At 49.3% G+C, this 14273-nt stretch overlaps 1 protein-coding gene and 1 long non-coding RNA gene across 3 annotated transcripts; one reads left to right on the plus strand and one right to left on the minus strand.

The window, feature by feature from the left end:
- Positions 1-226: 226 nt before the first annotated feature.
- Positions 227-6494, minus strand: LOC136393781 (uncharacterized). The gene is made up of 3 exons (XR_010749126.1): positions 6432-6494; positions 5346-5420; positions 227-353 (listed from the first exon to the last, which is right to left on the minus strand). It is a non-coding gene; the product is annotated as an uncharacterized lncRNA (long non-coding RNA).
- Positions 6495-6824: 330 nt separating this feature from the next.
- On the plus strand, positions 6825-13993 carry DYNLL2 (dynein light chain LC8-type 2). 2 transcript variants are annotated; one of them, XM_066364654.1, is made up of 3 exons: positions 6825-7112; positions 9796-9934; positions 12030-13993. In XM_066364654.1, the coding sequence occupies exons 2-3, from the start codon at positions 9803-9805 to the stop codon at positions 12165-12167; spliced, it is 270 nt and encodes an 89-aa protein (XP_066220751.1). In that variant the 5' UTR covers positions 6825-7112; positions 9796-9802; the 3' UTR covers positions 12168-13993. The 2 variants fall into 2 exon arrangements, with proteins under 2 accessions (XP_066220751.1, XP_066220752.1); XM_066364655.1 differs by lacking the exon at positions 6825-7112 and adding an exon at positions 7782-7933.
- Positions 13994-14273: the final 280 nt, after the last annotated feature.

A 14273-nucleotide genomic window follows, 5' to 3' on the forward strand; every position in this document is an offset into this window, starting at 1 on the left:
CTATCCCCAGGTGAAACAATGATGTTAGATTCCAGTTCAAACCATACATAAAAATGACCCCAAAATGGGTCATTTAGCAAGAGCTAAAACTCTTAGAAGAAAACATAGGGGTAAATCTTTGTGATCTTGGGTTAGGCAGTGATTTCTTGGATATGACATAAAGAAACACACACACCAAAAAATTGGTCTTTATCAAAATTAAAAGCTTTTGTATACTTAACTAGCAGGGGAGACCTCATGATCACAAGAGTGGTCTCCTGAGGTGAGGCTCATCCTTTGTACTCCAGGCATATTGATTCCTACCATTTCCCCAAATGTGGAAACTTGAATGCATAATTTGTTCACACTCTCCCCTGAAAAAAAGAAAAAAAATTAAAATGGTTGTGCTTCAAAGTTTCACCACCAAGAAAATGAAAATACAATCTGCAGAATGGGAGCAAGTATTTGTAAACTACGTCACTAATGAGGGTTTAGTACCCAGAATGCATAAAGAACTCTTACAATGCAACAATAAAAAGACAAATAATTTAAAAATGAACAAAAGACCTGAATATTTCTCTAAAGAAAATACACAAGTTGCCAAAAAAACACGTGCAAAGCTGCTTAACATCATTAGCTACCAAAAAATGCAAATCAAAACCATGAGGAGATACCATTTCACACCCACCAGGGGGGCTACAACCAAAAAGACAGATAACGGCTGTTGGTGAGGATGTGGAACATCCCCACCTCACACACTGCTGGTAGGAATGTGAAAAGGTTCAGCTGCTTTGGAAGAGTCTGACCCTTCCTCAAAAGGTGAAGCAAGCACAGTTACCATAAAACCCATTGATTCCACACCTCGGTGTACAGTGTATATCTAAGAGAATTGAAAGCAAACATCCACACAAAAACTAGTACATGAACATTTCTAGAAGCATTACCCACAACAGCTGAAAAGCGGAAACAGCCCAAATGACTCATGGATAAACAGAATGTGGTATGCTCACACAATAGAATATTAACTGGCCATAAAAAGGAACAAAGTACAGATTCATGGATAACATAGAAGAACCTTGGAAACATCGGACTCACTGAAAAGAGACAGGCACAAAACCCTTTATTTTATGATTCCATTTATACAAAACGCCCAGCACAGGTAAATCCATGGAGACAGAAAGTAAATTAGTGGAGATTAGCGGGAAATAGGGGAGTGACTGCCAATGAGTATGGGGTTTCTTTTTGGGGTGCTAAAACTGTTCTAAACTTAGACAGGTTGTGCAGCCCTGTGAATATACTAAAAACCACCAAACTGTCAACTTTAAAAAGGTTAACTTTGCAGTATACAAACTATATATTAATAAGGCTGTTATATATTTATGTGTGTGTATATATTACTTTATTATGCGAACTGTAAGGTGGGCCTCCATTTCCTAGTGAGAAAATTAAAGGAAGGTTCTTAACAGCTGAAGTCTACCGAACATGCCTGACAAGGCAAAGTTTTCTTCCAAAATTGTCCTGAAAAAGGAAGGCAAAGTTGTGCCGACCTCATTTCTCTGGCTCCCCTCGCCGTTCCCCACCTCACTCAGAGACTTGATCTTAGCTTTCACGACAGTGGATACAAGGTCCCCCACGGAGACAATCCTGCCTCCCAGTCTTGAGACTCTCCAAGAGCAAGTGATGGCTTCTGCCTGCCCAGCGCCCGTTCTTCTGCTTCTTGTGACCGCATGTGGATTTCCCTTCTGTCAGCTCTCCCCCCTTCAACCTCAGAAGGTCTGTCTGTGAGGCTGCCCTCCACTTCCATGGCCCAAAGGCGGACTTGTGACTCAATCTGTCCAATCAGATGCCCTTCTTTGGGAATCTGAATCAAGAGTGGGGTGACTCAAGGAGAATGCCAATGATCTGCCCCATGGAATGCCCGGGGAAACTGTCCCATGGTTCCTGCTCCCTGGAGGCGGGGCTGCTATTCTGGTCCTGCTTTTTTCTTCAGATGTTTCTTGTACCCAAGAACCCTAACTTGATCTTTGGGTGTTCAAGTTCTGAGAAATTTCTCTGACCTACATAGAAGGTCCCCTTTGTGGAAGGGTATTGATGTCAGAGAATCACAGACAGCCCCCCTTTGGGGCTGATTGAGCATCCAGTCTGACATTTTCCAGATGAAGAAATCCAGATTCTGAGAGGTGAGATGACTTGACTAGAGCCACACCGGGCGCTGGACTTCTCCTCTGACTCAGAGTCCAGTGTTCATCTCATTAGCTCTAGTCACACGGCTGACCTTTGCTGGCTCCTCCAAGTTTCAGGGAACTTGGAGAGAAGGGGCAACATTTAGGGCTCAGTAAACGGTTGCCTAGAGAAGTATGTCTTGCAAGGCCACCCAAGAAATCAGCAAGGAAACAGGGCAGATTTCAGTACTTCTAGTCGCGTTGTTTTCTTCCTTAGGTTTTTCCATTGGTGACTTGGCAGAGGGGCTGGCACCAGGGTTTTCACTGAAATGGGAGCATCAGTGCATGTGTTCCCACCCTTCTCCATCTTCCTGCAGCCCTCGAAGCAAGTCAATGGCTAAAGGGCTTGGGGAAATGAACAGTCACAGGACAGCCTCTTTCTTTTGGGTGACCCAGTCAGCTGCGGTGGGAGAGCCCTTGATTGTCAAGTGTCAGGGTATCAGCCAAATTCCCAACAGAGGGGGAGGAGGAAATCAGAAATCAGGCCTGGACTTTTCCCAGGGCTGACAATGACTTTCTTAGCTAGCAACTCGGCTCTAGGCAGGAAGGGTCCAGTATAAATGGCATTCATGATTCATGGCTGGTCCTACAGACAGAAGAGCCTGGTCATGGTTCTTTGGGTGGAGGAAGAGCCAGAGTGTCCTTCCAAACTGTATTTTTCAGCCATTAACAAGCATGATTAGTTTAACCAAGGCTTACAGAGAACTTTTCATGTTCCATGAACTGTTCTAGGTTCTACCGTCCACACGTGATCCTTGTCTGTAAGGAACCATAGACAAACATAAGAGTGACAAGTTTAGTAGAATGTTGTTCAGTAATAAGCCCTGGCTGGACCAAAGCAAAGAAGAGGAAATTGCATCCCACCTGGGATTCAGGGAAGGCTTTGTAGAGGACGCTCAAACAAAGAAATCAGCCAGGAAAGAAAGCCATAGACTCACAGGCCAGAGACTCACACGGACAAAGGTGTGAAATCTAGGTGTGGGGGAAACTACAGGTAATTGATGCTGTTACTAGAAATTGAAAAAGGAGATGAGAAGTTGGGAAACGAGGCACCTATAATGAAAGGAGGCATGAACTGGAGAAACATTCAGGAGGCGAGTGATGATGGAGATGTGGTGGGCAAGGGAAGACACAAATCTAGGAGTCTTGCAGGTTTCTGACTTGGTGCCTGGGTGATAACAGGGTCATGAACAGAGGTAAGAAATACAGGGAAGGGCCTGACCTGTGGTGGCGCAGTGGATAAAGCATCGACCTGGAAATGCTGAGGTTGCCGGTTCGAAACCCTGGGCTTGCCTGGTCAAGGCACATATGGGAGTTGATGCTTCCAGCTCCTCCCCCCCTTCTCTCTCTCTGTCTCTCCTCTCTCTCTCTCTCTCCCTCTCCTCTCTAAAAAAAATGAATAAACTTAAAAAAAAAAAAAAAAGAAATACAGGGAAGGAAAACAAGTCTGAAAAATAGATGTTGATGATAGCTAACACTTATTAATCACTTATATGGACCACACATTGTGCCAGGAGGTTTTCATGCATTTTCTCATAATCTATGAGGTAGATGTTATCATTCTCAATTTAGAGATGAGGAAAACAAAACTTTGAGATGTTGAGTAGCTTGTCCAAGTCTGCACAGCTGGATAAGTGGTAGAAAGCAGTGAGAATCTGGGTATTCTGGCTCCAGGGTCAACGCTCTTAACAACCAGGGTCATACATCTGTGAATATGTGAAGAGTCTGAAGAGCTTATGGGATACCCACAGTGGAGACGTCTGGGATTTAGAGGGGCTATCAGTGCCCAGGTCATGGTAAAAAACACACACATGGATGAAACTACTCAAGTTGAACAGTGACTCAAGCAAAGTGCCCTGGGAAAACCTCTAAGTTAAAGAAGTAGCTGGAGGGTAAGGGGCCCACAGGTGAGAAAATCCCCTCTGCTTTTAAAATCTGAAAATGTGGCTCTGCTATCTGGGCACCACGAGTGTGTAGTGGCATCAAACAGAAGTGCACACCAAGTTAAGCTGACATTAATTGTAACAGTTACTATGTTGCATAGTAATTATCCTAAAGAGTAAGCATTTTACATAAATGGCAGTAATTAGTGTAGCACAAGTTCCCCAAACTGTGTTCTGTGGAACAGTAGTTCCTGGAGATGTTAAAAAACGTTTGGAGAAAAAAGGGCTTTGCAGTCCGATAAGTTTAGGGAGTGCTGGTATGATTTAGATATAGTGGCAGGGCCGAACCCCTGCTTTACACGTTCTCTTCTGTTAGGAGGCAGGGGAGTGGAATGGTTGAGTGTAGGTTGTGGGAGCAGACAGCCTAGGTTGAACCCTACCGCTGATAAACTGGGTAATCCTGGGCAAACTACTGAATTTCTCTGAGTAGCAGTTACTTCTGTACAGGGGAATAATAATATACTCGCCATGATTGTTCCAGAGATTGAATGCAATAATATATACATTTAAAAACACTTAGGATAAAGCCTGGCAAAGAGTGGGGGCTCTACAAATATTAGCATTTATCTGGAAACCATACTGTTATTAACAAATCTTCAGGATAGTCTAGAGTTTAGTTAGTCTTTGTCAAACACACACATGCTGATACTCATATTTCTTCAAAGTCAAGTCTTGGTTCCAACCCCTGTTAGTTGAAGTTCTCTCTGTCCCTACCTCCATCCCACCACAGCCCAGCACAGGGAATGGCCAAATTCTAGCCCTGCTCTAATCTAGGGAGGGGGGCCAGAGAGAGGGAGTAGCTATATCCTGGCAGCATGGCCTTACAAGGGTCACCGCTAGTTCAGTCACCTTTCTGTCTGCTGGAGAAAGGTGTGCATCTTTCGGGTGGACGCTGGCCTGTATCAGGGCACCCATCTTAGCAGGTGGAGCACAGGCTGATTTTAGCCTCTAATTATTTCCTGTGCCGCTGTACAACGAACCACCGCACAACCATACATAGTGTTCCTGACCTCCATAGGAGAGGCTGGAACCTAATGGTCATTGGAGAAAGAGCATAGTGCCCTGGGAAAACCCAGGTCTCCTAGTAGTCCATGAGATTAACCCCCCACAAACCCTAAGAGGATAAAGCATCCTTCTCCCCCCCACCCCCACATAGGCCACACACCCCCATTCACTCACACAGAGGCTGACATCAGAATACCTTTGGTGTGAGGAAATATCTCAGGCCTTGCCTATTTTTCTGAAATTCCAATTGAGTTTGGCAGATGACAGAGCTCTGGAAAACAGAAATGGGAGGGGATGATTTTCCCTGTTTCCCCCCGACACATAATGAACACTAAATAACGATGTTGCAAACCATAGCAGGCCAAGGCCAGAGCAAGTCTGACTTCCTGACTATGGTTTGGGGCAGTGAAGAGGAAACCATGGGATGGGAGCTTCTTGATCCTCACTGTGTGGTCCACGTGCTTGGCTCCCAATAAAAACTCACCACTTCTTTAGGTAGACACTTCCTCTAGGAAACAGAGGGGAAGAGAGAAGAAGCAGGCGTTTCCTGTTCTTCCCTGGGGGGGGGAGGGGTAGAGTGGAGGGCAGGCACTCTCCCAATGTGCACAAGTGCTTACACACATACACACACACACACACACACACACACACACACACACACACACACACACACACACACGGCCTCTTCAGCTACCAGAAGGGTTCCTGCCTGGAAGCACCACCTTTCAGCCTGGAATTCGCATCCAGGCCTGACCTGTAGTGAGCTGGCCAGGGGCTGCCCTGCTCTATACCTTGGTTCTCTCCTTTCTGAGGTGAGGAATATGGAAGGGGTGAATTTTAAGGTTCGTCGGGGCTCGGACACGCTACGGATTTACGGATTTCACCTTTAGGGGGTTCAATTCACTCCCACTCCAGTCCTGTCTAACCAGACAGGTAGGGACCAGCCAACCAGCAAGGCTTCCTCTCACCGGGGCCTGTGTAAGAGACACCTTTCAAACAATTGTGCGTAGGGGCTGCTTCCATTGCTCTGGAAGATAAACAGCAGCTGGGTCCGTGGCCTAGAGACTCAGGAACAAAGGCTGAGCTGAACGGGGAAGAGACCCCCCCCCCCCCAAGTGAGAGGAAGGGGCCCTAGGTCTGTTCCTGCCTTTACCTCTCTGTACAGCTGGCTGTTCTCCTTCCCACAGGTTTGTGGGGAGGAAAGGGGTCCTGTCTTTTCCTCTCTAGCTCATGACTTCACCCCCTTCCACTTCCTCTCTCTAAGGTTAGGGTCTCCATCTACCTCTTCTCCATGAGCTCCCTGAGTCCAAAATTTCCATCACCATCTCTTCCTTTACTCTTCTTGGGATCAGGGTCTTTAGCCCCTTCCTTTCTTTTCTCTCCCCTCCCCCCTAGCCTCGCCTCTTTTTCTCTTTTTAGGCCTGGCCTCTCCAGGCCCGGGTAAAGGGGTCTGCATTCTTTTTTTTTCTAAGGCCACATCACCCTCCCCCACTTTTCCAGCACCCCCCTCGGCAACCCCCTCCTCCCTCCGCCCCGAGGCATTGTGGGAGGAAACAAGATGTGGGGCGAGAGCGGCGCGGGGAGAAGCCCGCAGTGCGGGGCCAGGCGGGCGCAGCCAATGGGGAGCGCGGACGGCGGCGCGCGCGGCGGGGGGGCGGGGGCGGGGCGCTATTTCAGTCGGGGCCGCGCGGCGGGCGCTCTCGGCGGCGGAGCAGAGCGGAGCTGCGAGGCGCCACCGCGGAGCAGGCAGGCGGGCAGGCGGCGCGAGGAGGAGTGAGGGCTGCCGGGGAAGCTCGAAGGGCGGCCGGCGGCGGCGAGCGCTCGGCCCCGGGCTGCGGAGCCGGAGACCGCGGCGGCGGCGGCTGCTGCTGCAGGAGGAGCCGAGGGAACAGCGCCCCTGCCCGCGCCCTGCCTCAGGCCATCGCTGCTCCCCGGGGCCCCGCGAGGACTCGCCTGCGTGAAGGTGAGCGGCGGGCGGCGGCGCCCCCGTGCGGGGCCCGGAGCGGGGCGGCCCTCCTTCCCGGAGCTGCGCCACCCGGTGTCGTCGCGGCATCGGGCTGCGGAGGTGCGGCGCCCGCTCCCCCGGGAGTCGCCCTGCGCTGCGTGGAGGCCTCTGGTGTGTGGGGCCGAGGGGGTGGAGCGGCGCGGGCTCGGGCGTGACGCGGCTCCTGCCGCCGCCGCCGCCGCCCTCCGGGGCGTCCTTCCTGCGGCGGGGACGCCCAGTCACTCCGGCGCGGCTCCGGCCGGCGGGGGCGGGGGCGGCGGCCGCGCGCCTCCAGGTGCCGGTCCCCGGGGATGGGGCGGCGGGGGACCTGCAGGGGAGCCGTGCTGGGTGCAGTGCCCTCTGCGCTTCCCGGGGGAGCGCCTGGCTCGTGACCGAGGCCGCCGGCCTGGGGCCCGGCGGTCATCGCCCTTCTGTCTGGAGCCCCAGGTCCCTCGCTTTTCCCAGGAGGGAGCGCCTGGCTCGTGACCGAGGCCGCCGGCCTGGGGCCCGGCGGTCATCGCCCTTCTATCTGGAGCCCCAGGTCCCTCGCTTTTCCCAGGGGGAGAGGCCGGGCCGGGCCGGGCACCTCCCTGGCCTCTTCTCGCCGGCACCTTGGACTGGGAGGCGGGGGCCAGGCCTCGCCGCCCAGACGCCTGGGGGCCCCGGGGTGAAGAATCGTGGCATTGTAGTCACAAGACCAGCGTTATGTAACTTCAGGCCGCCTCCTGGAGAGTAAGGTGGCTTTAATGACTGTGATCAAGTTGTTCCTTTGCACTTTGGGGATGAGGCAGTCGAGCAAGGTGAGCTTGCTGGGAAAGGGCGCTAATTTTATACTTTAACTTTGCCCTCTGTAACCTGGCCCCACCCCTGGTTTATAAACAGTGTCCCTTTCTGAGTGCTGAGCTGGAATAGGACACCAGGTGACACTAGTTTTCTTCACGTGTAAAGAGCCTTATAATAGCAGCACATTCTCCCTGTGTTGCTCTTGTGTCTTTGCTCAATCTGACGGAAGTTGCCTCATTTATCTTATTTAAAAAGCACTGGTTTTTTTAAGAAGAAGATGTTGGTTTGTCCAAGGTCACAGAGGTAGTCAGGCCTTGACCAGGGTTCTGACCTTTTCTCAGCACCAGGCAGTGCTCACAGACTCCTTGAGGCTCTGGCTTTTCCTCTAAGGGTGTGGGGGCAGCGGTTGCTGGTCCACTAACCCTTAGCTCTGCCAGCCTCTGCTGAAGTAGAACCAGCGCTATTAGGGTGGCAGTGCCAGACCAAGGTGCTTTGGAGTCATTCAAGGGCTGCCTAACTGGCAGCTGGCTTGTGTGCATTTTTTTGCATCTGGTACAGGCTAAAAGAGAAGTTGTGAGTTTTGTTTTCCTTTCAGCCTATCCAGTCCACAGGCTAATGTGGACTGGAGATCAGGGCGGCCTGGGATGATACCTTCAGCGTGCAGAACCCTGTATGGCCTTGTAGCAGACCGAGCCCGAAAAACAGAATTTTTTGTCCACTGGGCTGGGCCACAGAGTGGTGTTTGGTGGGTGGGACATGAGGAAGGTGGATTGTTACTGCTCTGTGTGGTCAAGGACCGAGGATAGGATTTTGCAGCTCATCTCCTCCATTCCTGCAAAGCGCCCTCACATGCTGTCGACTGCCAGGCAGGTCCTGGCCAGCACTCCTGGGATTCCTATCATCCTAGGGAGGGACCATGCAAAGTCTCCCCCTGAACTCTATAGATTGCTGTGGGATACTTTAGATAGCAGAGCTATGAAAAAAGGTATGAAAGCTATGAAAAATTAAAATGATAATTCTTTGCCTTTTGTTATCTCTGTCACCACTGGGCATTGGTAGCATGGGTGTTGGCAACGTTTTCTGTGAAGGGCTAGGAGTAAATATTGTAGGCTTTATAGACCATCAGTCTCTTGCAACTACTAAACTCTGCCTTTGTAGTGTGTTCCACCAAGACTTGATTTACAAAACAGGTGGTGGGCTGAATCTAGCCAATGGGACAGGCCCCTGTATAGACGGTCTTTGCAGATATTCTCATATAATTTTAATTAATCCTTATAACAACCACTGATAAAGAGTTACTCTCATTGCTAAAATGGAAGTAATCAAATGCAGACAGACTGAGTGACTTGTCCAAAATCATGAGTTCATAGTCAGGCCTGCTGATTCCTAGTCTGTCTTTCCACTGTGCTACCAATGATGTAATAATGGTCATTATAGCAAGGGCTTGCTGTCTTCAGATATTGTGCCACCTGGTTTTCCCTCAAGGTAACCCCGCAGTCCCCATTTTCAGGTGATGGCATAAAAATACAAACGTTGAATAATTTGCCTAAGGACACAGCCAGCAGGTGAGATATTGTATCTTGGCTGTTGGTGCTATTCAGAATATCAGAAATAGGTAAATTTATAGTTGGAAAATCTTCACATATGATAAAAACTGATGGCTTATTATACTTTATTACTATTTATTTTGTATTTCTCAGACTTGGGGAATCTATCTTGGTTAAAAGCTTAGATGCTCCCTCTCTGATTGCCTCTTTCTTGTCTGTGTTGTGTTGCCCTCCCCTTCTGTACTTGCCTCGCCCACTAAGGCCCCATACTCAGTTGCTATGTTCATTGTCCAGAGTCATGGGGTTATCAACTTACTTCTTTGCTTCTGCAGTGTCAGGATGTCTGACCGGAAGGCAGTGATCAAGAACGCAGACATGTCTGAGGACATGCAACAGGACGCCGTTGACTGCGCCACACAGGCTATGGAGAAGTACAACATAGAGAAGGACATTGCTGCCTATATCAAGAAGGTACACTGGGGGAGCTGTGGTGACCAGGGCTTGAGATAGGCAGCTGCACCCCAGGGAGGACTGAGCTGGGGATGTAGGAAAGCAGCTATACCCTGTATAGACAAAATCCTAGGAATTTGCAAAGTGGACAGATTAGGGAGTGATTATTAATTGCCAAAGAATTTACCTTTGCTATTTTTAATAGGAATCCTGCTGGTGTGTGTGTGTGTTTACAGATAATTATGTCACAGTAAGGAACTGGGGAGAGAAGCTTCAGGATTAAATATAACTGGCCCAATTTAGAACTATTCAAAATGAACATCAATATTTGAATGGATAATATCAGATCATATACAAATTTTCATGGAACTTCCTAATTTAAAGTGGTATATCCCTATAAAAATCTTCATGTAGGTTTCCTTTCTTTTAAAAAGGACTTAGGACCTGTCCTTTGTTGGCACAGTGGGTAGAGCGCCAACCTGGAATGCTGAGGTCGCCAGTTCGAAACCCCAGGCTTGCCTGGTCAAGGCACATAGAGAAGCAACTACTATTAGTTGATTCTTCCTGCTCCCCCCTTCTCTATCCTATCTCTAAAAAATAAAAAATAAAAAAATAGGACTTAGGTGGAAAAACAAAAAAAAAAAACAATTAAAAGGACCCCAGTATGGCATCATGCTCTTCTCCCCCACATTCTTAAGAAAAGGATCAGCTTGAATATATAATTTTTTTCTAAATGGATGAGCAAAACTTCCTGAGTGAATGGGTGAGTGGATATGGTCAACATGGTGAGGAATCATTTGAGCTGGAAATGGGAACTGGTCTACAGGGCCCCTGATTCCCCAGTTAGGATCCATGTCCACTAGAGACATAGCCTAGTCTTTGATACTCGCAACTCTGGCTCCTAGGAAGGATGCCTAAGAGGAGTGGCTTTCTGGTCAGTGGAGGTGGTAGGATGTCTTTGAGTTTTACAGAACTCTGTTTTCCTGCTCAGCTGGCTGGGATGAGAAGAGGAAACTCTTGAGTCCTATGAGCTTTTCTGTGTGTAGAGCCAAGGGGTGCAGAGTCAGTACCCTCCAGGGCTGCCAGCTACTTGCTGAGTGATGGCCTTGCTGTCCTGTCTAGGAAGAGAATCCAGCATTATGGACTCAGAGCCGGAAGAATACTGAGATTATAGCTGGTCCAGTCTTCTTGTGTTGCTGATGGGGAAAATGAGACCTAGGGAAGTGACTGTGGCTCTCCTATGTTGCAGTCTAGAGTCGGGATTAAAGCTGGGTTTGGTGATGCATGCCCTTTCCACTGTTCCTTAGTACCTCTTCAAGTCCTGCGGTATGGGTGTTATGAGCATGCCAGACAAGTTGTATGTTGAGCACTAGGGTTGGGAGCATTGCTGGGGTTATGATAGAGAACTGTCGCCCTTTCCCGGCTGTGGCAGGCTGCGTCTAGAGCCGAACCATCAGTTTCCTTCAGCATCCACAGGGTGACGGGGAGCTGCCTGTTTGATTAGGTCACAAGGATTTCCTAGGGGCTTTGATGCTGAACTTGTGCCCTGAGAGAAATGAGCGAGTTGCCTTGATCACATGGCTGAGGTCCTTGTTTTGGCGCTTATAGCGCACTCATTGTGCAGCACACAGGAATGCCTTTAGTGCTGACTTACCCAGAACGGCTTCCTGGTACTCCTGCGGTTTGGTCCCTGTCTTGCTGGAGTGTCTTGGTCTTCTGCATTTGGAAATACTGGTTAGTGAGTGAGTGGCGAGTCAGTGAGACCTGCTCCCTTCTTTTACGCAGGCTGTGTGACACAGGAGTGGTCTGTTGTGGCACTAGCTTCTCTGATTGCCTTGCTGAAGAGTCACAGGGTGGGCTATTGAATCGAGGAGCTAGAGGGAGGAGAGATGATCGGGTGTAAAGTGCTAGACAGAAATAGTGGAGCCTTGGTGGTGGTGCATTATTCATGAGGGAGGGAGTGTCCTAGCTAGCCTTAGAACCTGAGCTCCTGGGGTTTGGGGAGCTGAGGCCAGGGACTGGGGGTGATAAATAAACTGACCAGACTCCCATCCTGATTTCTTATCCTCCAGCTGTCCTAACCACCTTTCTTCTCTCCCTTTTATTTTTCTTTTAGGAATTTGACAAGAAATACAACCCTACCTGGCATTGTATTGTGGGCCGAAATTTTGGCAGCTACGTTACACACGAGACAAAGCACTTCATCTATTTTTACTTGGGTCAAGTTGCAATCCTCCTCTTCAAGTCAGGCTAGGTGGCTGCAGGGAAGGTGTCAGTGGCGGCGGCGAGATGGCAAGCAGACGGCGTTGCTGGGACTGTTCTGCACTGGGGCCAGCATCAGGATGTCCTCTCCAATGGCTGTGCTACTGCATGGACTGTATACTCGATTTCATGTGTATGTCGCAGTAAACAAAACCAAACTTCTTTCTGTTTAGTTGCCTGGGGAAGAAGGCTGCTTTACATTTATTTTTTGAGACTTAAAAACAAATTTTTTTTGGTTGTATTGCACTAGGAAACCTCTCCCTTTTCTCTTTCTCTAAATAAAATTAGCCCTCAGAAAAGCCTGGAAGACTAGGAGGGCTGGGGAAAAGAAACGAGTGTCTGGAGGTGGAGCTAAAATTGCAGCTGCCTCTGCCTGGTGGGGGCTGCTGCTTTGGGAGGGCCAGGGGGACTGTGGGTCAGTGTTAGGATCAGCAGGGAGAGGGATAGGAAGGGGGGAGGGGGTTGATCTAGTACCAGGGAGACTATTCCACTGAACTGTGATTCCACGGCTTGGGGCAGAGGCTGGGGTTGGGGGTGGATTCTTTAAGGGGCCCTGAGACGTGTTTGTCTGTGGTGTGCGGGAGTGGGGAGCAGATTTGTCTTGCTGTCTTTGTCAGAAGAGTTTCTAAGTAAGGGCTGTGTCTTTGTGGATTACCTTTTATTCTTCCTGCCAGAGCTCATGCTAGGAGGATATTGGAGGTAGGATTAGCTTGATTTTTTTCTTTTTGTTCTTTCTTCTCTACTTCTGTCTGCTCCCTGCTTAGCCCTTGGTTTTCTCATTCCTGTGGAGTTCTCTTAGAGCAGCCCCTGTGAGTTGGCTGGCAAGGGAATTTCTGGTGACTAGTTCCTTAGTTAGGTCTTAGCAGTCAAACCAAATCAATGTCTCCCTCGATTCCCCTTTGTGTATATGTGTGTGTATATGTGTGTGTGTGTGTGTATCTTGGTTTGGGGTAGAGGGGAGGGAGGGGCTGGACAGTATGGAATCTCTAGGGTGTATGGGTAGGTAAGGTGCACAGTTAGTTCTAAATGGACCTTTATGTTAAAAACCTTTGGGGGTGAAGACAGTGTCACCCCCACAGCCATCGTGCCCAGACACTCTGCTTGCCCCTATGGCTGTCTGCTCCCAGGAAGGTTTCAGGAGAGCCAACAGTGAGTTGGCCATGCCGCCATCTGCCCTGGAGTTGGCTTTCAGTGGCGAGGGAAAGTGACTGGATGGCTGCAGCCTTGTGTGAGGTAGGGATGGGCGTGATAAAGGACTGTGAGGGGCTTGGGAGGAAGTCTTGCAGTGAAGAAGCCAGGTACAAGGAGATGGAGAAGGGCCGCTAGTGGGAGGAGATTCCAAGGAGAGTGCTGGGAAGTCTTGTCTGTTGATCACCTAGGGATGGGGTCGGGGTAGGGTAGGGTGGGGGGATCATTGCTGACTGAGCTGCTGATTCTTGTAAATTGCATTTAAAACTCATCTGTACGGTTGACACTGTCGGGGGGATTGGGATCTAGCTCATTCTTTTTTTCAACTCCATACTGGGGCTGGTGGGGAGGCAGGAGAATGTCCCCTCCCCAAGCCTTTAGCGTGTGCTGAGCTTTTTCTCTGATACTGACTGGAGGGTGGGGACTGGGATGGTGAGTGAGTTTCCTGTATCAAATCCTGTTATGGATGTCCAAATCTGTGTTCCCCTGCCCTCAGACTTGTGTGGCCAGTTGGAAATGTCTGGTTTGTGTTCATCTCTCCTTCATTTCTGGAGTTGGGGCTAAAACCCTGCCACATCTCCTATGCTCTGCATCCATGCCTCTTTTGGACATTAAAGGTTGATTGATGCACTTCTGAGTTGTTTGGGTTTCTTTGGGACTAAAGGGGTTGGTCAGGTGGCAGTGGTACCCCAGATGGGTGGGGTGGGAGGTATCTATGGTGGAGTAGAATGGGGGCCGAAAAGATAAGATCAGTCAGAAAGATACTGATTGGCCTGAATCAGGTTTTAGTTGTAGGGCCTAGGGTTGGGCCCCTTAAGTATTAGAGAACTAACCAGCAATATTCAAAGTTTCTTGGGTGTCTTGGTAGAGATGGCCAGACATGCAGGTTGACAAGCTTGGTAGAGATGGC

Source organism: Saccopteryx leptura, chromosome 2, assembly GCF_036850995.1.
Source record: "Saccopteryx leptura isolate mSacLep1 chromosome 2, mSacLep1_pri_phased_curated, whole genome shotgun sequence".
Classification (NCBI taxonomy): domain Eukaryota; kingdom Metazoa; phylum Chordata; class Mammalia; order Chiroptera; family Emballonuridae; genus Saccopteryx; species Saccopteryx leptura.

Excerpts from the sequence above, each read along its gene's own strand:
- DYNLL2 (XM_066364654.1), top strand. The coding sequence starts at position 9,803 with ATGTCTGACCGGAAGGCAGTGATCAAGAACGCAGACATGTCTGAGGAC. Across the intron at positions 9,935-12,029 it reads TTGCTGCCTATATCAAGAAG|GAATTTGACAAGAAATACAA; the intron begins GTACACTGGGGG and ends TTTTTCTTTTAG.